Below are 24,691 nucleotides of genomic sequence, written 5' to 3' on the forward strand. Positions count from 1 at the left end.
GTCTGGGGCCGGCAGCAGCTGTCTCACCTTCGCTAACTTAATTATCTTTTATTTATTTATTTATTTATTTATATACAAGAAGGTACATTGTGTTTGTGAGAATACATGGTATTTACAATCTTGTAAAGCCACTAGTACGCGCAGCGTTTCGGGCAGGTCCTTAATCTAACAGATCATTTTAAGTAGGTAAATTCTAGCGGAATTAATAAAATGATAACAAATACATTGCAAGAAAGAAAAAAATGAGATGAGAGAGATTAGTTCTTGGATTAGAGAGATTATCTTATACAATAACAACTCAACTTGTGTTTTTGGATTGAATGACTTTGATTGTTTATTTTTTTTTGTAATGAAGCATATCGGGATATAATTACTTGTTCACCACTATTAGTAACAAATTTCCCTGTGAACCTCTCAGGTAGCCTAATGAAACACAAACACATACACACACACGTCCTCAAACCTTCCGTCCCTTCCAACCTTTCCGTCCGTCCGTCCTCAACCCACAAGTCCTTCCACACACCTCTCAACAGGACGTCCTTTCCCGTTGAGAGGCGGGACCAAAGAGCCAAAGCTCAACCCCCGCAATCACAACTAGGTGAGTACACACACACACACACAGTTCAGCTCTTGCATCAACAATGTTCATCGTCTATATAAATCATCTACCAGAAAGACTACAACCATATAAAGGGTTGCTAGATTGTTTTTTTTTTTAAAGCCAAATGCCTGAAATTTGACTTTCAACGTGGTTGGGTTTATATCAGCTTGGCTTATTTTTTCCGTGGTGTTTTTCCCCGCTTGGAAGGCTGTATTATATCTATTTGATATTTCAGCTTTTTCTGTTTTTGTTTTTACCTGGATAGCTTCAGAGTATCAGTTTAGCTTGTCATACCTACATCATTATGTAGGTTATCATTATGTATTGATTATCATAGAGAGTAATGTGTATCATACAGCATATACAAACATAAGTCCTTTTCACGTTAAGTCCTTTCAGGCCACATAAAACCATTATGGGGCCTGACAGCTGAGTGGACAGCACTATGGGTTCATAGTCCAGAGGTTCGGGTTCGATCCCCGATGGAGGCGGAAACAAATGGGCAGTTTCTTTCACCCTGATGCCGCCTGTTCACCTAGCAGTAAATAGGTACATGGCAGTTAAACAGCTGCTACGGGCTGCTTCCTGGGGATGTGTAACAAAAAGAAGGCCTGGTCGAGGACCGGGCCGCGAGGACGCTAAGCCCCCGAAATCATTCAAAATAAGTTGCATATCCAGAAGTACGTGTTTCGTTCTCGTTCACGTCTGATGCACTTGATATTAGTCATAAGTCATAAGAAGTCGTAAGTACAATAGTAAATGGGAAGAGGCTTCTTGTTAGGTTAAAAAAGCTGTTGATGGCTCAGATTCGGCATATAACAAACTTTGTCATTGTAATATTGTTCCCGAGAATGAGCAACCTCTCAAATCATAACAAATTTCAAAGAAGCAGCGTGTGAGAACTCCATCTCAATACAACTCAATTTGATACTTATTTCAAACCAAAATAAATGATAACGTTTCGTTTGCCCGAAACGCTGTGCGTATTAGTGACTTTAGGCATAGTATGTATTAGCTCTTATCTAGAAATCCAACATTATGTTTGTAACTCACTTTGAATGCATATACTTTTACCTGAATAAACATTATCTTATCTTATAAAGTCAAAGCCGCAGAGCTTCAAGTTGCTGTGTGTATATCATTTAAAACAATTAAAACAAAAAATTGTCAGACCACAGAAATTCCACTCTGAGTTGGTAAAACTGAATTAAGTCTAAATGGTGTTTTTTTTTTAGTTGGGAAGGGGGGGGCTCTTTTGTTTGGCTTCACAGTTCGGTTTTAATCTGACAACTTTGATGTAAACATACTGCTGATGATGCTAAGCTACATGGGAAGAAGAGACGACAAAATAAGTGTATGGAGCAATACTTGGCAAATGGAATTCAGGGTGAGTAAATGTCTTGTATGAAATGTGGAATATGAGAAAATAGGTCACACAGCCTACAAATTATGTGGAATTTTGAAAAAAAAGTTTTAAGAGGTGGGTCTGGATAGTAGACTGTCACCAGAGGATCACAAAGGATATTGTGCGAGGAGCAAGGGTACGTCATTTACTATAATTTTAAGTGAAAGGATTATATAATTAACATCTGAGGAATTAGATAGAGTTAGGTACTAGCTGCCTGTTAGGTAGTCATTTTAACACTGTTAAGGAGGCTGGGATTTCATTTGCAAAGGATGGGAAGAAACTATTGAATTTAATAGAAGTCTCAGTGGTTGATAGTACTCCATTGTCAGTGACTAGGAATAATGGTTTCTTATTCAAGTTCTTCTTTGAAGTTAATATCTGAAAAATGGTGTTCCATGTTTTCATCTTACTCTTTATTTGATTAAATATATTTTTAATGTCTTCATGGCAGTCTTAAAGTTATGTCTCGAGTAGGAACATGGTACAGAAGGATGAATGCCGAAGCTGGCATTTAATTGGACATGTCTAAAGATACGAACCAGGATCTCATCAATGTGGGACAGGGCAGCTGGGCAGTCGGCCGCCACCTTAGAAGGGACCTCCTCAATTACGCATACACCAGCACAGGCAGGTTTGAAGGTAATGTGTATCCAGAGTCGACAAGGTGTTTATGCACGTGTAAATCATCAGGGTAGGTAAGATCATCATGGCATTCAAAATATTTGGGCACGTAATAAAGCAATAAAGCGAAATGTATACCAACTTTAAGTAGCAGCAGCGGAGGGAAACACTTATTCGACAGTGAGGATGGCACTGTGGTCCCCAAGTAAGGTGGGCACAATGTGTAGTTGTAACAAGCAAAATTGTCACTGCAAGTGATGTGGTAATCATCACTGGGGTCTTGGAAGTCGTCCCTGTCAAGGAAGTGACTGAAGAATGGAGAGGATAAGCAGGGTCAGAGCACAACATTGCCATAGCTTCTGAGCCTTATCTTCCACCACAGTCCAACTTGGAGGACTTGGTCGTTCATCTCACTGGTTTGAGTTTGAACATTTTAATAAAATTTGGGCCCCCAGAGGCAAAAGATACCACCCACCAGGGTAACAAGGAAGGCTGGACATTGCCGGTGAATGGAAGGGTGTTATCCCAAGCGGTACTCCCTCTTTTCAGCAAAAAGACCTACTGCATCAAACATTCTCTAATACAGATTCAAAACCCTTTCTACCTTGTGCTCCTGCCCACTACAACCCCCACCAGCCCCAAGGCACCAAGGCATTGTGAAACCATCAAGGGGTGAGCAACCCAATATTTGTCAAATGATGGCAGATTTTAATAGGTTGGTAATTGACTGGCATAGCACAGTAAATATTTTATACAGTATAATAAAGGGTTTCTCTCCCGTATAAATTATATATTGTGGGTTCATAATTCAGGAAGCTCATTACTTGGGTTTATCCAGGTCGCCTAAGGCCATATACTGATCTTCCTCAGGATGCAAACTCAACACTTGTTTAACCTCCAGGTACCTATTTCCCTGCTAGGTGAAGTCTCATTAGACCCAGAGGGCACAATATCCAAGACTAACATTAATTCAGTGTTGATATCACTTATTTAACATTGGATATTGTATCCACTAGGGAAATGTAATTACCTAAGTAATTACCTAAGTGTAGTTACAGGATGAGAGCTACGCTCGTGGTGTCCCGTCTTCCCAGCACTCTGTCATATAACGCTTTGAAACTACTGACGGTCTTGGCCTCCACCACCTTCTCACTTAACTTGTTCCAACTGTCTACCACTCTATTTGCGAAGGTGAATTTTCTTATATTTCTTCGGCATCTGTGTTTAGCTAGTTTAAATCTATGACCTCTTGTTCTTGAAGTGCCAGGTCTCAGGAAATCTTCCCTGTCGATTTTATCAATTCCTGTCACTATTTTGTATGTAGTGATCATATCACCTCTTTTTCTTCTGTCTTCTAGTTTTGGCATGTTTAATGCTTCTAACCTCTCCTCGTTGCTCTTACCCTTCAGTTCTGGGAGCCACTTAGTAGCATGTCTTTGCACCTTTTCCAGTTTGTTGATGTGCTTCTTAAGATATGGGCACCACACAACAGCTGCATATTCTAGCTTTGGCCTAACAAAAGTCATGAACAATTTCTTTAGTATATCGCCATCCATGTATTTAAATGCAATTCTGAAGTTAGAAAGCGTAGCATAGGCTCCTTGCACAATATTCTTTGTGTGGTCCTCAGGTGATAGTTTTCTATCTAGAGCCACCCCTAGATCTCTTTCTTTATCAGAATTCTTTAAAGATTTCTCACATAATATATAGGTTGTGTGGGGTCTATGTTCTCCTATTCCACATGACATTTATTAACATTAAATTCCATTTGCCAAGTGGTGCTCCATCTACTTATTTTGTCCAGGTCTTCTTGAAGGGCATGACAATCATCTAAATTTCTTATCCTTCCTATTATCTTAGCATTATCAGCAAACATGTTCATATAATTCTGTATACCAACTGGTAGATCATTTATGTACACAATAAACATCACTGGTGCAAGAACTGAACCCTGTGGTACTCCACTTGTGACATTTCTCCATTCCGATATATTGCCTCTGATTACTGCCCTCATTTTTCTATCAGTCAGAAAATTTTTCATCCATGATAGAAGTTTACCTGTCACCCCTCCAATATATGTGTGCTCAACTATTTGTGTTTGTCCAGGTCCCTCAGTTGTAAGCCAAGAATGTTGACCACCATATGTATAATTAGGCCTTGGTAAGGTGTTTAGGTTACGTTGATTTAGTGTGCTTACTATACTGTACATAAGAAAATTTCTGAGAATAAATGAAACTGCATAATACCTATTTGCCAATATGAGGAAGATTTTTCATTTATATCTACCCTGGGCGCCTGACAGCTGGGTGGACAGCGCTTCAGGTTCGTAGTCTTAAGGTCCTGAGTTCGATCCCCGGTGGAGGCGGAGACAAATGTGCAAAATGTTTTTCACCCTGATGCCCCTGTTACCTAGTAGTAAATAGGTACCTGGGAGTTAGACAGCTGCTACGGGCCGCTTCCTGAGGGGTAACAAAATGAAGGCCTGGTCGAGAACCAGGTCACGGGGATGCCGAGCCCCGAAATCATCGAGTTAACTCCCCCTCCCCCCCAACACCATTGAAAGAATTCAGTTTCACGTCTTATTGCTTTACCCAACAATTTGTTCCACAAACCAACAACCCCTTTTCAAACGGATAGATAAGCCACTTACTGACTTGTGCAGATTTTAAAATTAGTACTTAATTTATCCCTTGTGAACAAGGTGACTTTTGGCAATGGACAGTTTAGGAGGGAAAGGGCGAGATATAGGAAGCTCTTTCGAGCTCGTTGCATCTTTGCAGATGTAACCTGTAATATTTCTGAATTATTTATCAATGTATAACTGAATTTTCTACTGCATTAGACTTACATTAATTTTAATCTTAGTTTACCCTTTTTATCCACCAAATATTAAAACATTTACTTTATTCCACAAATTCTTAAAAGCATTCTTGACTACACATTCCCAAGTCACACCCTGCCACTTTGAATTTGTTTAGTCCACTAATCATTCTTTTCCTTCATATAATTCAGGTGAATCAAGGTAATTTTCATGAAGAGGCTTGTTCTTGCTTTGAATACAGCTCCAGGGTTTTAATCCTAGTTTGATGGCATGAAACTGGGAAAGCTACAGTATTTAGCACCGTTCTTGTCACAGGATATGATACCAAATCTCTCAGGATGCCAATACCAGAACAAATAGATAATATGAGCAATGTCAGATATCCGATTCACCAAGGACCTTATAGTTATAAAGTTTAGCATTAGCATGGCCATGCTTAGAAAAAACATCAGAAACTATCCAAGAGCAGATGGAAAACAATTATCTACTGTACAATTTGGAATATTTATTAGCTTTCACTTCATCCAAGTGAAAAGTGGACATACATTTCTAAAATAATATCTTTCTATAGTTTTACTTTCCACAAAAGCAAATCCTGAAATAGGACATCAATGAAAAATCCCAAATTAATGAAGATTGTTAAATATATCACAGACAAACCTAAATAAACATATGTAAACCAGAGTTGACAATTTTCATGTACAATTTAAAATGAACAGGCATCAATATTAACCTTGGTCTCTTATTATACTTAAATATGGCTTGGATCATTTTTAATGACTCTTGTAGACAAGTTATACATTACAAATAGTTGGTGCCATGAGCATAATTAAAATATTTCAGGGCTCATATTCAGTTGGAGATTTACATGTCAAAACGTAAAAATTTTGTGATAAATAGCCCATCACCCCCACCCCTAAAAAAAAAATTCTGGAAAATTTAAATTAGGTCCAAAATAACATGTTCTGGATTTTGGAGATGCCAATGTATCTTAAGATTTACAATCAAATATAATCAACATCTAATGCCATCACAGGCAAGGTCAATTTATTCACCGAGCCATTTGTAAAGTTTCTGAATTGTTTTTGCATCCTTACCATTTCACAATTAAAATATTGCGAACCAAAAGCAAAACCCAGAAAACTGAATAATTGTCACATTGGTTTGGCTGCTAAATAAATTAAAACAAAACTTTTAGAAATGTGATTCTTTTGAGGAAATGGCATACAAGGCTAACACTAAATGTTAAGAGAACTGTACAATAATTATGTGCAATACAATACTGAAAAAGAACTTATACTAAACATAGCATATACCAAAGAAAACCTGTACTGTACATCAAAATGATAAATGAACCAGCCCCATAAAAATGCAATGTTTATAGTAATTATTTGTTACCAATTTTAGAGAATATATATATCAAACAAAGAAAATTCTATATACTGTATTAAAAACTAATGTCTGCGATATTCTCTGGCAGTTTTGTCTTTGAAGGTTTGGCCATACATGTAACTTTCTGCAGATATAACAAATGACCAAGTGTTGATTCCCTCTTCTAGTAGCTGAACCCAAACATGAGAAAAAAAAAAACATGGTGATTCAGCTATCAAACAAGTGAAGCAATAGTGGCTTGCCCCGAGAAATAAGTGAAAAATGGGAACAGCGCACTGTAGACCCACATGCAAGAAGGGTTACAACAACCAAGACAAGACATGACAAAGAAAAAGCACGAGAAAACAATATTTATTGATAGAAAATAAATAATGGAAAACGAGCATCGAAACTCGTGTGTAGCCAAATAAAAGAATCTGCAATGGGGAATGATATTACCTTCTACTTACCACATGGTCACACTTCTACAGGCAACCTCATTAACTTGTTTGCAAATATTGGGTCAAAGTCTTACTTTTTGAACAGAATTTATTTCATGACCACACTTGTCTAAAACCCTTACACAGCTATGTAGAATGTCATTCTCCTAATTGTAGGTCACTATAGGGATATTTAATGAATATTTACACATTGAAAACTGATATGCAAGCCATCTACAACAAAATTTCAAAACAGTAGATGTAATCTAGATAAACATTTGCAACGCTTATCAAGAAAATGTATACAGACTACATGAAAACAATGGGGAGGTGAAGAAAATGAGATTTAAAGTTGGCTTCAATTAAGGCAAATGAATAGTGAAAAATTATAAGTGTGGGTGGAAGTATTTCTGAATACTACTGTACATTGTACTGAAAGTTTTAATACGATGCAAATAGATTCCCAAGGATGCAAAATTTATCAGTGTTCAGCCAGCAATTTGAGAACAGTGTAAAAATGTTTTGTTTTTGAACTCAATCCAAGAACACAGGATCAGAAATCCCCACCAAACTACATGCAGCAAAGAACTCCATAAAGCATTTTTTTTGTTCGTGCTTTAAGCAATTTCATGTCTTGGGCAAGGAAAACCATGAAACCATGAATTCAGAAAGCTCTTTAATTATCTAACACATGGAAATCAGGTTCTAAAGAAATGAGGCTCAAAGAAGAAACTTTCTTTTCCCTTTCAAAACTGATTTTCTCTTGTTAAAAGTCAAAAGCATTTTAACACCATACATTTTGAAAAGGAAATAGTAAAGCAAATTTTAAAAATCCCACAGCACGTGTGCCATATTCAATGAGACTGATGTTAGTTGGTTTATTATAATTTTATTAAACTTTTTACAAATCTTAACACTTAGAGAAAGTAAGCAATTTACAGTTAATTAACAGTGAAAGACTAAGAAAAAATGGTCCTCTCCCACACTTATGACTCTTTCCACCAAGGCAAATGTTAATGCTGATGAAATGTATCTTCCTTAAATTACTAAATTAAACTTTATAATTGGATGTGATTTTCATTTGTTTAATATGACACTGAAAGTCAGAATGTCAAATAGCACACACTGCCTTATTGCAACAGTAGTTTTTCAAGACCAAGAAAAATAAATATTAAAACCAATTAAAAAAAAAAAAAAAAACAATCCTAGACAAACTAAATCAAATTACAGAATGATACACATTAATATATATTAGCAGCAGTATTCCTCAGTCTATAATCGTCACGTAATTACAATGCTATTCCTCAAGATTCCACGCATGAAAATGAGGCAGAGTTTTTACGTAACTGTATAATCTACTTGGCACAAGGATTTGGGGGAGGTACATTTGGATCATAGTGCATCTTGATCCAAGGATGTTCCATGATTGCATCTAGACTCAGTCGTTCTTTTGGGTTGTAGCGTAGTAGCTGTTGCAAGAGTATCAAGAGTTTAAATTATTGGTCAAGTCCAGGCCCAAATTTTTTACAGCAAATAACAATCAGAAATTAAAAATGTATTTTTCAGTCTTCATTCTTGACTTGCAAATCAATGACTAAATTAAGTATCTCCACCATTATCTTGTTAGCCACATTCATTAGGTAGTGATACATTTGTACAAAGGATGGGAAAATTTAAAGAAAAGGGGTAAATAAACAGGTAACACATCCAAAAAACCATTCCAATAGCAATAAATTTACTAAATGCAAATACCTTCATAAAAACATCCAGGAAATGTTTACGGTCATACAGTACCAGTAAAATTTCTACAACAGTACCTATTATTTCATAGAAAAGATGCAAAGTTATTTACAAAACACAAACAAAATGCCAATCTTTTATTCCCTCTTGGCCTACCATTTCCTATTAAGCACTAATCATTTCTGCTTCTCATGCATTGTTCACCTTTATGCCACAAAATGTTAAAACTTTCCATGCTTCCAAATTTCCATGGCCTTCCACTCTTCATCCTCTCAAATATATTTCTCGCTTTTGCTTCCAAAATTGTAAAACTAGCTATTCAGAAATCTAAAAAAAAAAAAAAAACTGACCCCTTACTTTTGTTTACCAAACCAAAAAATTTCAATTCAGAATAACGAACACTCATAAAATACGCACAATTAACCACCAATTTCAAACAAATCACTATTTCCCACACATTCTTACTAGACTCGCCCTAATACATTACTTTCAGACATTCAATTAGCCCAAAGATACATTACTTGTTTGACAATAATGAACTCTAGAAAAGTGAAAAGCTTGATGATTCATATTCGTTAGTATTCCTTTGAAAGCAGCTGTATTTTTAAAAGGATTTCACCTATATTGTGTTTTGCAATTTTGTTTTATCTTTATTGCACAGTACTCAGCTTTTAAGGTAATGGAGGCATCTGTTGTAAGAGCTAGGAAAGCAATTACAGAAGACAGATACTAAAAAAATACATCCAATCCACTAACAATACCTTCTAGAGAACATACTGCCACATCACACACACAAGGAAAATAGGTGCTCTAGCAGCTTACCTTACCAAGATGTAAGCACCGTTTTGTATTCATGGCTTTCCTCTCTCCCTATCTTCAAATTCACCATTTTACTCTCTTCACCATTCTTGAATAGTCATTATAGCATTATGGCCATCTGATTGCCCAATCAATCTTATGATTTACAAATTTTTCCATACATTTTACCGACACTAATACTGAATCTCATAACATCCATTTCAACATCACTAATTATATCTTTCATGCTCATATCACACCACCATCATGTTGCATCCATTCACATGAGAAAGCACTACCACTCCATGCACCACTAGCTACATCTCTATTTTAGTCACCCTAACCAGGCAGTCATTGCATAAGCTACTTGTCATCCTCAGTCTACTGTTACCTCCAGAACCCAGGTACAGTATTTTAATTGACCGACTACATTTAGGGCATCTCTCTGGACGCCTATTTTGTACCGACTTTCCTTCTCTCAACCATCATTGCTTTAATCTTGTCCACATTAATTTTAAGCAATCTTCACTCACATGCCAACAAACCTGCTTACTGTACTGTCATAACTAATTTTTGGCAGGAAAAACTACCTAACACTTGCATACATTACATTTACTTTACAAAACTTAAATTATTCTTGTCAAGACTTGTTATTCAATCCTCTATTCTTACTGACTTCAAGACAACCATGGTAGCCTTACACATTCCTGGTGTATAATACTACACTAATATCAACACACTAAATTTACAACTTAATTGTGTCACTTTTAGTAAAAACAATTAACGAAGACAGCTGGTTTACAGGATTTCTGTAAACACTTAATGCATTATAGATATAAAAAGTCAATAAAATTCAAGTACTTAATGCCAGCTAAGTACGTAAAACTATGCAAAGCATATTTAAGAGAGTAACTTTATATTCACAGTGTATAATGCTAAAGTATCTTACCTTACATATCAAGTCCTGAACCTCTTCGGAAAAGAAGGAAGGAAAGCGTATATCAACTCTAGCAATTCTTCTGAAGGTCTCGGTTTCTGTAGTTGCTTCGAAGGAGGGTTTTCCACTTATAAATTCAAAGCACAACACTCCTAGGGACCAAATATCAACCTTCTCATCATATTTACGACCTTCGATCATTTCTGGAGGCAGGTAATCTAAAGTACCACAGAGTGTCGTCCTTCTGCAATCAAAAATTAATTTGGTCTTTAAATTTCATAGTTACTCGCATAAATAATCAAGAGAACCGTGCAAGAAGTGAGGTTGAGAAGTAATGTTGTTTAGTATAGAATTTATTCATGCAATGATAGTTATTATACATACTGTATTCATGTAAAGACAACTAGGAAAGATGGCCGGAACAACTATATACAATCAAAATCTACCAAGCAAATACAAAAAGCCATTAATATGACAGCCAATCCAGGTAGTAGACTGAATTATGAATATAAAATGAGTGCATATATTCACAGGGTTTGACCTCAAACCCTTGCCAAACATACTTATTTGAGAATTATAGCACAAACATGCTACAACATATATACATATACTAGGAAAACTAATCAAACCAAATTTGTTTAGAAAAATGAGAACTCTGAAAATTTACCTAAAATCCCCTGTCACATCTACCCTACAATGCAAATCAAAATGCAAATGCATTGCTTGTAAACATTTACAAACATGTAAATGCAATCAACGAGGAAGCCAAAACCCAGTGTTGATGACAGAAGAACAAGTAAGATTTATGGGAAAAAATCCAGAAAAACAATTTAAAACTTGTATTACAAAAATTAATACAATTATTTAACAATCAGAGCTTGCATATTTTTTAATACATACACAAAATACATTGATGGTTTGTCATCAACCATCTGTTATGTTAATGAATAAAACCTCTTGCTGGTGAAACCTTCACTTAGAGTGGAGACTTTAAACAGTAATCTAATTGTACAGAATGAAAAGTCAACTGTAAGGTTGGAAACAAAATGAAGTTACAACTCATTTGGAAGCATGCAATAATATACTATAATAATATAAAATGCATCACAAATACAAACCTTTCATTAGGCGAGTGAACAGACCAACCAAAATCAGCAATCTTCAGCAAACCATTGGTTGATATTAAAATATTTTCAGGTTTTATGTCCCTATGAATCACCTTTTTTGAGTGGCAGTATTTAAGTGCACTCACCAGCTGGAAAATAACACATATATTGGTAAACTATAATATTATATATTATTCAAAACCTAAAATATTGCAGAAATGAACCTACAACTGCAAACAAGTATCAAGCAGACACCTACCTGAACTATATAATTAGCAGCCTGATGTTCGGTGAACCGTTTGTCTGGTTGTGAACACAAAACTTTGTACAGCTCACCATAGCGAGCATATTCAAGGATGAGATAAACGCGCTTCTCACAATGAAAGTATCCAAACATCCGAAGAATATTTGGGTGTCTGGGGAAATAATAATCAAAATTGTACAAACTGTTTAAAGTTGTATTGTACATGCTTAGTGCTATTAAATAATTTAGTTATCAGGGCAGGAAGCCTGTACCTAGGCTTATTGAGGTACCCCTAGGCCAACTACCGATCTTTCCCAGGATGCATCCTACAACAATTTCTTAACTCCTAGGTAGCTATTTTACTACTAGGTGAACAGAGCTATCAGGTGAAAGACCACCACCTTTCATCCTTCTTATATCAGGATATAGACCACCGTGTTTCATGCTGTATTGAGCCCAGTGTGGAGACAGACCCCAGAAGCTTATCACCAAGCTGAGCCCTGACTAACTACAAATAGGTTGCCAATGAAGGCAACCAGCCTTTTGGCACATTTTGTCCCAAGTGGCTTCAGCCTCAAGTTATGCGAATAAGCAAGGACTCAATTCTTGACGTTATCTTCTGTATCAAGGTGCACTAGCATCTAATGATGGTTAACCCTGGCATTCCCAATGTTGTCATTTCTGGAGTCTTGTTTACATATCTAGCAGACCCAAACCTGCCACAAACTTAAATTACTATAAATGTCTCACAGCAACAAATATACTGCTGTGAGAATGTTTAGGTACACATGGAATCATTCACAACCTCATTTACATAAACAATAAGAGCCGCCATTCCTCATATAGCAGTCAAATCAATCACACATTTGAATTCTGTATATCTGTCATTGATCATATGAGTAAATCATTTACAGTATATGTAAGCATAAATTAAAGAGAATATAAACCAAGGTCAAAATATAGGTAAACATATATTATTCACACAGTATATTGGCTGAACAAGGCAAGCACATTACCAGCTTGCCCCCAGCACATCAGCAAAAGCCCACTCATTAATAAATATTGAAATATTTGTTCATAAATTAACCACATGCATGTCTTGAAACACGAGTCATTGAAATCAGTCAGTCATTCTGCAACATTACAATTTATCTAGCCAATAAATGTTAATACCAGCCATTACTAATAGCAACAGGCCAGGTTCAGAAACAATCAACAAGCATCAGCTTTATCTGACAAGTGCAGGATAAGAACTGCCTAGGCTCTTTTTAACTAAAGATGGCCAAACTCATTAGAGCAATGTTACACTGCAAGGTACTTACCCCAATGCATTATTTCTTTGGCTAACTTGCTATAAGCAAATATCTGATACGGTATTTCAATAACACAGTTTTATGTGAGGTTGGTGATATGACAATGCCATCCATCTGCTATTCAATTTACTGTCTCAACTGGAATTTGTAACTAATTTTTTTCAACGGTGTGGGTGTCCGGAGACTTACCCAATCTCCCCACTCGTATTTACAGATTATTGAGATACCTTACTCAGCTAAGTTGTATAATTACTAGCAACCTGTCTCAGTTATTGAATGTCTCATGATGTTTATCATACTTGTTAACTGAACCCCCTGCTTTTTGAAAACTGTTTTCTTATCTTGTTCCACTAGTAAGTAGTTTGGGCCTATTAAAAAAATAGGCCCAAAACTTCAAATACATTCTAATAAAAAAAAAAAAAATATTTTTACACCCAACTGCAACTCTGCAGTTAGCATCCCTTTAGATATTCCCAATTGTTCAGATGTTTAATGCCGACAATGCAGCCTCGAGCATGAAATTATTAAAGTACCCGGTGTATATTTTTTTTATTAATCAACTTAAGCATTTCTGTTTCATACATTAGTAATAAGATATTTAGCTAACAGCCCAAATTTGTTATTTATATTTTACACTTACTTGAGATGTGACTGAATTTCTGCTTCTCTGCGCACCTGATGGCTAATACCAGCTTTCGTTAACACAGATTTGAATAGCACCTGCAATAGATATTTTACTTAGCGTCTCTTCCTCTTCAAATATAATTTCACAAGATATATGATACACAGACCAAAGAGCTGAAGCTCAACCCCTACAAGCACAACTAGGCGAGTACAGAACAGACAACCATCTCGTACCTTCAAAGCAAGCAGCATATGTGATTTCTTCTCTCTTGCGAGGTAAACATTTCCAAATTTGCCTTTACCTAATGGACGCCCAATCTCGAAATCATCTAATGACCAAGTTCTCCTGTGAAAGTAATTTTATCGAGTACAGTAGCAGAAAATGAAAATTTTAAATTAACTAAATATTTGAAAATGTGGATTTTCCTAAGAGAACAGCATAAGTTAACAATTTGTATTTAATTTATAGGTAATTTATCAAAGTCAAACATATTCTGTACAGTATCTCAAGAAACTTCAGAAAAGTACCGAGGATTACTGCATTTTGTTTTTACATACCCTGATCTTGATGAATCCTCGTCTTTCTTTTCATCATCGAAATTCTCATCTTTTGAAGTAGCAGACTGGGACTGGTCATTAGAACTGCTTGTAGGCTGCTCTTCCTGAGAAATTATTTTCACTGCACTTGGAACACTGTTAATGACAGGTTCCTTGTTAGTTCCTGAACATTCTGATACTGGAACTAACTCCTTTATTCGTGGCACCTGTTCGACTGAGGCTGGAACAGTCGCATTTTGTGGTACATGTTTGACCGAGGCTGGAACAGTCGCACTTTGTGGGGCATGTTTAACCAAGGCTGGAACAGCGGCATTCTGTGGTACATGTTCGACCGAGGCTGGAACAGCCACATTTTGTGGTACATGTTCGACCGAGGCTGGAACAGCTGCATTTTGTGGTACATGTTCGACCGAGGCTGGAACAACCGCATTTTGTGGTACATGTTCGACCGCAGCTGGAACAGCTGCATTTTGTGGTATACGTTCGACCAAGGCCAGAACAATTGCATTTTGTGGTGCGTGTTCGACCGAGGCAGGAACAGCCGCATTTTGTGGTACATGTTCGACTGAGGCTGGAATAGTAGCATTTTGTGGGGCCACACATTCGACAGAGGCTGTAACAGTTGCCTTTTGTGTCTTGCAAGCTTCCCTTAGCACAGCATCATCATTGATTTTAGGTTTTTGTGATGGATTATAATTTGTATGGGTTAGTAGTACACTACTGGGCACGCCATTTTTAGAATCTGTTGCTACGCTCTCTTTAGTGCAATCTATAATTGTGTATTTTTCAAGACTATCTGTATTAGTAAGTCTTTCATAATCTGGCACCGTGGATATTAGCGGAAGACTAGCACAGGTGGTAGGTACTTGCGGCTGACTAGCATTGGTTAAACTACGGCAAGTGCTGGCTGAACTTGGTTTTGCTTGATCCATAGCTTTCACATTAGTTTTTATATTTGACCAGTTTCCACCTGAAATAAAATATTGATGCCTATAATAAGACAGAAAAGGTGTGTAATTGTTTTTAGCCCTAAACCAAGCACGGGAATGGAGGGCCAAAGGAATGTGATTACTAATGAATCTATGGTAACCAAATGTTACTACCACTGTAAATACAATTAAATAAAATATATCCAGTTCAGGATTTTTTTTTACCATTCATAATTGTTATTGCTACATGCATGAACTCCTAGTCCAGGTTATTTACAAAAGCATCTAAACTAAGCATCTTTTGACTGCTTCACCCATAGGTTACGTTTACTATCTACTACCCAATAGTTATGGAGCACACTTGGTAAATCTTTTGCCCATAAGAAGGAAGATAGGAGGATGATGGTATGGAGTGAGGTACATTAGTGGAGAAGCAGAGATGTGTGCATTTTTATTTGTCTAATATTGGTAGTTACCCATTCTGTTACCATACATTTTATCCTGCTCCTCCTGAAATGGTTTTATGCCAGGACTAAAAAATTTATTTCCTATCATTTTCAAATTTTTCTTATTTTACACAATCTATAATGATCTGTGACTTTCACATGAAAATCTTTGCAATACTCTACAGGATTTCCATTCATTTAGTCAGGACTTAACATTTCTGGTTGGATATACCAATAGGTTATTTCAAATTAAATGTGTAATTTTCAGTGTATGAATTTCTTGGGCTGTGGGTTACTGCATTTTAAGTAATTATCTGCACACCAAGAGACGTTCCCGTTCCCTTATTGTACAGATTCCTTCAGGTCTCCTATCTAGCTTCCCTTACTGTTTGGTTTGTCACCAATTTGTTTACCAAACTTGATGCTTGTCAAGGTCATTCCTCGGCACACAGTCAGCTTCAGTTTTTTTTTTTTTAACTCATAACACATACATGAGCCCAATTTCCTCTCGTACATTGTTTGCATCTATTGGAAACAGCAAGACTCCTAGAACATAACTCTGTGGTGCTGTGCTTTCCATGCCTCTCCAACTTTATACATACCCTTAGACAATGTCAAAACACCTTGTGTGTTTTGACCATCAGGCTCTCTCTTGTCTAATTCAGTATCATTTGTTATTACTGCTTCTCCAATTTGTGCACTAGACACTTGCATAGAATAGTATCAAAACCTCTCTGGTAGTCTAACAATATACATATAACTCACCCAAATGAAGAGGGCCACAAAGGAAATTAAGACTCGGGAGATAAGAATGTTGTAGGGGTTGGATGTGGGAGGGGAAGGGGGGAGGGGAATTAGGATTAGTGTGATGTGGGTGTTAGATAGGGGGTGACAGAGGGAAGTGGAAAGCTGAAATTTGGTAGCTTGGTAATGAAATTTGTCATTACTGAAATTTATCCTTGTCTAGTTAAATTTTCACAAAAATAATATGGTAACAAGTTACCATTCAGATATATTGACCAATAAAGAAGCTAAGTTTCTTTTTATAATCACACACACACTGTAGATATCAACTCAGTTGAACGTATTAAATGTAAAGCTGCAGAAGAAAAAATTACAAAACGGCAAGTACAATATACTGTACATTGTACACCAGCTGGGGATGCCTAATGAATTCAAATTCATTCACCTTAACCCTGTTTATTACATTTGTTTCTGTTACTTTACATTCTACTTAAAGTACAAACTATCTTAAGTATATAGTATAGGTGTACTGTACAGATGCTTCTAAAAAAATATTTAATTTTGACAACTGATACAATTACCTATTTCAGTTGACTTGCGCACTTTGGTGCTTGCAGTAGTGTTCGGCAATTTTGATTGACCATGTTGAACTGAAGTCTGGTCACATAAAGATAAAGAGTGTGCCTTTGTCTTTGATGTAACTACTGGCATCTTGCCATCTCCAGACCTTGGTCGAGCAGTTGGTTTGTTGGGAATGGGTTTCTCTGTTAAGAATAAAGCTTTGCCTAAGTATATATCAAAACTAAAATCATGAAATGTATTTAGTTCTTTACCATGAATTAAATATTAAGCAGAGCTACAAACTGCGCAAACAGGCTCAAAAACGCAGTCTTGGGGAGCCTGTTCAAGCACATATTTATAGGTACATTTCATGGTACGTGAGCTTTCACATTATGCCCGATTCCTTATCGGTACTGTACTAGGTTACCAGAGCTATGATCTTTTTAATGTAATTTTTGACCAAAATACCAGTCAGAAATTAGCAAGCCCCTATTAACAGCTACCAGTTTGAGTTGTATATAGGTGGCAAGTAGTTTCCAGGACCATATTCTTTGATAATATTTCCGAGTGGCCACAAGGTAAAATATAATTTATATTATAGTACTGCATTCTGGTCACAATGTCACCACCATCATCACCTTATGGTACCAGCTTTTGCAAGCTTCAAATGTTGCATACTGTGCAATCTTATCAAATGATGCAGGCACCAGATTTTTATGGGGGGACTGAAGTAAAAGATCATCAATGACTAACATGAAAGTCTCAATACATGCAGTTTAAACCAAGAAACATTTTGGCAAATACCTTGGATAATCAAATAATGTCTAAAGTATGTGCAGTGACAGTTATAATGACTGTTTTAGTACCCTTTAAAACAAAGTAATAAAGATAATATTTAATACTTGATTGTGTAGCAGTGTTGCTTAAAGAGTAGCAGAGTGGTTTTCTTGGAGCTGCAGTCGAGCCGTGTGACTGGAGTCGTGCCTCGGGATCAGTGAGTGGAGGAGGAAAATTTGTCCCTCCTGAGACTTTGGAACCAACTTTGCAAGCTGACAACTGTCGTCCATGTGGGGGCTTGGAAGCTGTAAACAAGCATTTTAAGATTGAACGTGTACATTTCCTTAAAATACCGAGTTGTCATTACTAAATAAAGTTATAGTATGGTAAGTGTATAAAACTCAATAAATTACAGTAATACATTTTCCATCACCATATTATAAAAGTGAAACAAATTTCACACTGCCTTTGGTAATTTTACCCAGTTATCTAACCATTTCCAAACATCCCTTTTAATACAATTAATAATGCACTGTTTATATGTTTGAGACATTTTCTTTATAATGACCTTTCAAACTTTTACAAATAGAAACATTACTCCACATCAGAGTACAGAACAAATAAAGCTTCGGATAGTGAAATGCCCTTCTTTGGTGGCACCTTGGTAGATGATGGCATCGACATCCAAGGCCCACATCTAATACTGTACCTCAGGTGTCTTAATTTTAATGTGTTGCAGTGGTTGCAAGATTGTCTGGAAACTACTAATTACCAAACATTCTCAAGAGGACACGTTGAGATTTTCATTTAAATGTGGGTCACCATAGGAGTTTCTGGATCATCGTCCCTAGAATATTTTGTAACTACAGTATTTACATAAAAGAGAATAAAGCACATTGGTTTTAAGTTTACAGCAGGATAAAGCAAAGAAAAAAAATAGTACAGTACCTGCTTATTATTAGAAGTAGCAAGAGCAACATCCGGTTTGAAGTATAATTAAAATATTTATGTACAATATTTAAGTGTACATACCATTAAAGTCAGAAAAAGCCCAGTGGTTTCTGGGTCGACCAAGAGGAACATAGAAGTGAAGTAGCACTAAAATACAATAACAAATATTTCACAAACGAATTCTCTTCTTTCATCAGGGAAATAGTCAATCTAGTTACATTACAATGTAACTCTTAATTCACTTATTTTCAACATCTTTGCAACAAATATTACTACAAGTTAAAAAAAAGGAAAACAAAAGAAAGAAAAAAAAAAGATTACCAAGAATGTGTGATATGAATAATGGTGATACAGGAAAAAAAAAAAAAAAGTCAGCAAAGAAAGCTGGGATATCCGTAGTTGGATATCTTGAGGATATTATGGAACTACTGAACTAAAAGTGGTGGATTGTTGACACAAAATCTAAATCCTATTAAAGTTAAATCTGAATTACCTGGGCTGCATTCAAACCGAGTTTGATCCAAGCTAGTTCCTGAATCTGCTGGCGGTGTAAAACTAGCGACATTATAATTACTGTATTGTTATGTAAAAAAAGTTTTTTTGAATTGTGATTACTTTGTAACTATGCTCTTATTATCTAATTAAAATATATCCATGCAAGTTTAAATTTAAGGCTTAAGTCTAGGTAGGGAAAACTATCTTTTTTTAATACCTGCGGTAGACATTGTGGTAGACTTGAGTCTTTGTTGATTAGTGTCATCACCAAGAGGTTTCCGTGACACTTGGATTCCTGGGCGCTTTTGAGAGGAGACATTTGGCTTGCTGGACTCAAGAATGTGGGATACCTTTTGACTGGCTACTGCTGGTTTACTAGGTACAATTTTTGAGGCTAAAAATAAGAGAAAACCTGAATACTACTATGTTACTTGCCTTGCTAAATACCTTACAAACTAATGAAATCGGTATTAAGTATCAAGACAAACTGACAAAAATTATAGCAGATACAGCAGCACAATACAGCAGGGGGGGGGGGGTACAAACGGTGATGTCATGAGTACGGTGGGGTGCAAGTAGCCTGACAGGATGTGCAAGTTGTGATGGTGGAGATATGTGATGATTACTTATCAGTGACTATGGAGAAATGAGACCAAGCTCTATGCCCTGCCCCTTAGCCATGTACACCTACTGTGTTAATTTTTGCTCTCAACATTCGTCATGTTTTTTCTTAAAGTTGTGGATGAAAGTGGTTTTTAACAATTGTAGTACTGTACTTCAGTGCATTTTACTTGCTGGCCACCTGTGTACAGGCAATGAGAACTTCCTTGCATCTCTATGGTTTAATTGTGTATCCAGTTTCCACAAAGTCTCTCATGCTAACAATTCAATTTAAAAAGGCTGCCCTTGTCCATACTGTCATTTCCTTCAGTATTATGTATGTAGCTCATATTATGCCAGTCATATTTGAGGGTCCCGGTAGTGCAGACGTTCTCAACTCACAGTCGAGAATTCCCGTTTCGAATCCTGGGCAGGACAGAAATGGTTGGCAGCATTTCCTATCACCTAATGTAACTGTTCATCTAGAAGTAGGTAGGTACCCAGGAGTTAGCTTGTGGGGATGCAACCTGAGGAAAATGGGGGGGACAGTAATTCAACCTTGGTGGGAGCTCAATATAAGCCTAACATGTATAAATACACACGGGTTGCCTGTCCCCCCCATCAAAATGAATTAAGTATCATTCCATTTCTTTTCTCCTATAAGATTGTGGGGTTTAGTTCCCTTAACTTGTCTTCACAGCCAAGCCCTTCCCATTCTGATTAGTTGCAAACCTCTGCTTAAGTTTTCTTTTGCAATTCAAGAGGTGTGGGTTCAATGCTGGTGTTGTATACACTTGTAATGGTATCGCAGAGGCAGTGAATATGGATTTTAAAAGCTTCCTCTTTAGATTCTTAAATGTTGTTCTATTGTTTGTCAACGTCTTGTATGCTGCTGCTGTTACCTGCTTCACACGAACTTCTGGCATCAAATACTAAACTGTACATGTATAGTTTACAATATGGTTCCAAGACAAATGCATATAAAACCTGAATTATGCATCTTATGATCCTTGCTATAAAAAATATATACAAAGTAAGCTAGTACAAAAGTTGCAAGGATGTTCTTTAAATTGAGACTACTATTCTGGGAGCATACCCTGGCATCAGACCATGAGCACAGAAATACTTGGTACAGCCTCACTTAGGCTCATTCATTGTAAATATATCATTCAAGGATTCCAAGTTTTGTGCCTAATGCCAATATAAATGGTTCTGATGTCTGCCACTAGGTGATTTTTGGGTTCAATAATAACAGACTTTTCTACCATGACCATATGTAAATGCTGAAGGTTGCAAGCTGATACTTAAATGTGTTCTCCAGATATTGCATGAAAGCTGGAAAAAATTCATGTAATAGCCAAGATAAACTATCTAATTTCTCAACCCAGAATAATTAAATAGCAACTCTGTTTCATGACAAAAAAGGTATACATTTATAGCATTTCATTGCATGTTTGGTTCTGTCCTGAACACAGAATGACAAATTGCATGTAAACTTACCACTTGCTACAGTTTGCTTGACAGGAGCGGAGTATACACGAGAGAGGGGCTTGTGAGGACCAAATCCAGGTCGTGCCGATTGTGCAGGTTCATTCTCCTTCTCCTTTTCTCGCTCCATCATTGTCTAGTCATAGAAACAATTGGCTAGTGTTTATTAACACTATAATGTCTTATAATTTAAAATAAGGCAAAATTAAACTCAAGCTTGTACAGTAGATTGACATTTAGCAATTTCTTGGTTCAACAAAAAAATAAATCTGGTCTTTCAAATAAATTTAGAGGTGTATTGATTTACACAACTACTTCCTGATTAACCAGGTTGTCTTTACAGCAAAGAACACTAATTTGAACATAACACAAATCAATCAATATTTTGAGTTACTATTCCTTTAAAAAAACTTTCATAATAGGGATAAATTGTATTCAGTTTTATAGTTAATTTAATGTCACCTATTCTGTGATGCTTTCCATTATCAGGGACAGGAAGCCTGTCAAGCTTATCACGGTCCCCTTAGGTAAACCACATGCCTTCCCCAGTACGCAATTCACAAGTTACCTAACTCATCAGTAAATACTAGTAGGTACTTAAAAGTGAACAGAGGCATCAGATGAAGCAAAAATAAACGTGCCCAATATCTGTCCCCGACTCCTGATACAGGAATCGAAACCCCAAACCTTTACGTTTTGAACCGACTACATTGAGAGAAGACAGTAGCCCTAGTGAGTTTACATACTGCTACTTTATCTCAGTAGTCCTGAATACACACTTAATATAAACCAAACTTTCATTTGGGTAACTTTTAAACTAAGAGAAATAATTCATTATAATAAATCATTGCATCAGGAGACAGGATGCCAGTGTAAGCATACATGTTAGGCTTTTATTAAGGTCCCCTTTCCTCCCCCCCCCCCCCCCAAGGTAAAATTATTGACTCCAGCCAGGATGCAACCTCCACAAGCTGACTAACTCTTGAAGACCTACTTACTGATAGGTGAACAGAGCATTAGGTGAAAGGAAAGGTGCCCACCCATCTTTATTTCACAAATATTTATATACCTGAAATTTTTTTTAATATATACCAGCGTTCTTACATTATTGTAAAGCCACTATCACGCGTAGCATTTCAGGCAAGTCCTTAATCTTAATTTTTCCCAGAATACGACCCGCCAAATCGTTAAACCAGGTACCCATTCACTGGTGGGTGAACCGAGGCTACAGTTAAGGATTGGCGCCCAGTCAACCTTCCCCGGCCAGGATACGAACCCAGGCCAAAGGGCTGGGTGAGTGCCTTACCGCTGCGCCACTGGGGGACTACTAGTCGTGCTCAATATTTCACAGAAATATTCAGGTAAATCTAACAGACTAGGGGAGACTGGACACTAGGAACCTGATACCGTACAGCATACAGAATAGGGGAAAACATGGCATTAACAAGGATAATCATTCAAATTTCATCGAAGCATCCTGTGTGAATTTTATTGACATTTAAAAAACACACGGCCGTCACCTGCGACTACACCAACCAAATCTTGTCATTTAAACTCAAATATCAACCGAACACAACGAGGGTATCAATACTGGCGTCTCCAGCAATACTTACAATAGCCAGCACCCAGTATAGCAATGGAAAATAATTCGAAAATGAACCAGAGCAGCTCAACTCACGTTGGGTGTTTTAAATCCTAGAGGTGAGTGTTGTGGGAGCTTCGCGCGTTCTGATTGGTCAGAAACTGGACGTTGACAGTGCGGCCATAACCAGCCTCGGCGCGCTGATTGGTCGAGCTGGCCCACCTAAGCATTGTCATAAGCAGCTTTAAATATATAGCAAAAGTAGCTATGTTCATCATATTTTTTTTTTTTTGCTAAATTGGAAAATAATTCGAGTAACCCGCCTATACATAATTCATATGTAATAACTTTATGTAATGCATGTTTCATTAATGTGATTTTATTTAATAGGAAAATAATCATTATTTATGTGATTTTTATATATTTATTTATTTATCCATTAGTATAGCGGGTAGCTGCAGGTAATGAATCTCCCAATGATCATCATTCCAATTGTAAACTATGTGAACAAGAGCTGGGACATACTCTCCAACACTAACTGAACTGTTGGCATTCTTTCTAAGATCAGATATTATGTACCTCGCCCTGCCTTGGTGACGCTCTATTACTCTTTCATCTATCCTTATCTCAATTATGGTATTTGTGCTTGGGGTTCTACTACCCAAAATCATTTATGTTCTCTGATTACTCAACACAAAGCTGCTATTAGAATAATATCTAACTCTGGCCCCAGACATCACTCGGTACCCTTACTCAAATCTTTGAATATGTTAGATATTAAGTCACTGAACATTCTCTCATGTGTACTCTATATATTTAAAACTCTGAACTGCAATGTCAATCCTGACCTTAAAAGTTTCCTAGAAGGTTGTAGCAGAACCCATGGGCGCCACACCAGAAACAAATACCTATTTGATATTCCAAGAGTGGTGGTGATTTGTTTTTGTAATGAGGCAGGTATTTTCACCCCCTGATTCCATATATGACTAACCATCCTGTGAGATGGGAATATTAGATTAACTTTTAGCTAGTTTTTTATCTACACTGTGTAATCTCTCATATAGAATAGGGTAGCAGCACATTGCTGTCTATACCTAAACTTGTTAATAAAAAAAAAATGGCAAAATATGCAAGACATTATTTAAATATAATGTGTTACATATCTTGTTTGCTGCCGTTAAAAAGAACATGCGTCACCCTATACAAACAAACTTACCTACGCAATGGGAATCAAAATCAAAAGTTACTTAATCAAATCAATCAAAACTTGATTGAATCATCAAGATTGTAACTTGCTTAGCTAAATGAATTGTGGGGTTCAGTCCCTGAGCCCATTATGTGCCTCTGTAACCCTTTCCACTACCGCCCACAAGATGGGTATGGGGTGCATAATAAATGAACTAAACTAACTAAACTAAACTAACTCGGAATCAAAACTTAAAAGTTACACAATTAGGACAGTATTTTTGTTCCAATACTTATAATTCAAAATGATTATAATCATTTACACAAATGAATATCCCTTTCATATATTAA

The 24,691-nt window shown here is 36.7% G+C and overlaps 1 protein-coding gene across 4 annotated transcripts; it reads right to left on the reverse strand.

Moving 5' to 3' along the window:
• Positions 1 to 5,941: 5,941 nt before the first annotated feature.
• LOC123768677 (uncharacterized) lies at positions 5,942 to 23,367 on the reverse strand. 4 transcript variants are annotated; one of them, XM_045759367.2, is made up of 12 exons: positions 23,252 to 23,362; positions 21,586 to 21,709; positions 19,703 to 19,879; positions 18,165 to 18,344; positions 17,283 to 17,465; positions 14,583 to 15,552; positions 14,259 to 14,370; positions 14,041 to 14,120; positions 12,103 to 12,259; positions 11,856 to 11,992; positions 10,750 to 10,981; positions 5,942 to 8,731 (listed from the first exon to the last, which is right to left on the reverse strand). In XM_045759367.2, the coding sequence occupies exons 2-12, from the start codon at positions 21,704 to 21,706 to the stop codon at positions 8,618 to 8,620; spliced, it is 2,463 nt and encodes an 820-aa protein (XP_045615323.2). In that variant the 5' UTR covers positions 21,707 to 21,709; positions 23,252 to 23,362; the 3' UTR covers positions 5,942 to 8,617. The 4 variants fall into 4 exon arrangements, with proteins under 4 accessions (XP_045615323.2, XP_045615315.2, XP_045615340.2 ...); XM_045759359.2 differs by having other exon boundaries at positions 23,187 to 23,290; XM_045759384.2 differs by lacking the exon at positions 19,703 to 19,879 and having other exon boundaries at positions 23,252 to 23,367.
• Between the last annotated feature and the right edge of the window lie 1,324 nt (positions 23,368 to 24,691).

Source organism: Procambarus clarkii, chromosome 86 (assembly GCF_040958095.1).
Source record: "Procambarus clarkii isolate CNS0578487 chromosome 86, FALCON_Pclarkii_2.0, whole genome shotgun sequence".
Classification (NCBI taxonomy): Eukaryota; Metazoa; Arthropoda; class Malacostraca; order Decapoda; family Cambaridae; genus Procambarus; species Procambarus clarkii.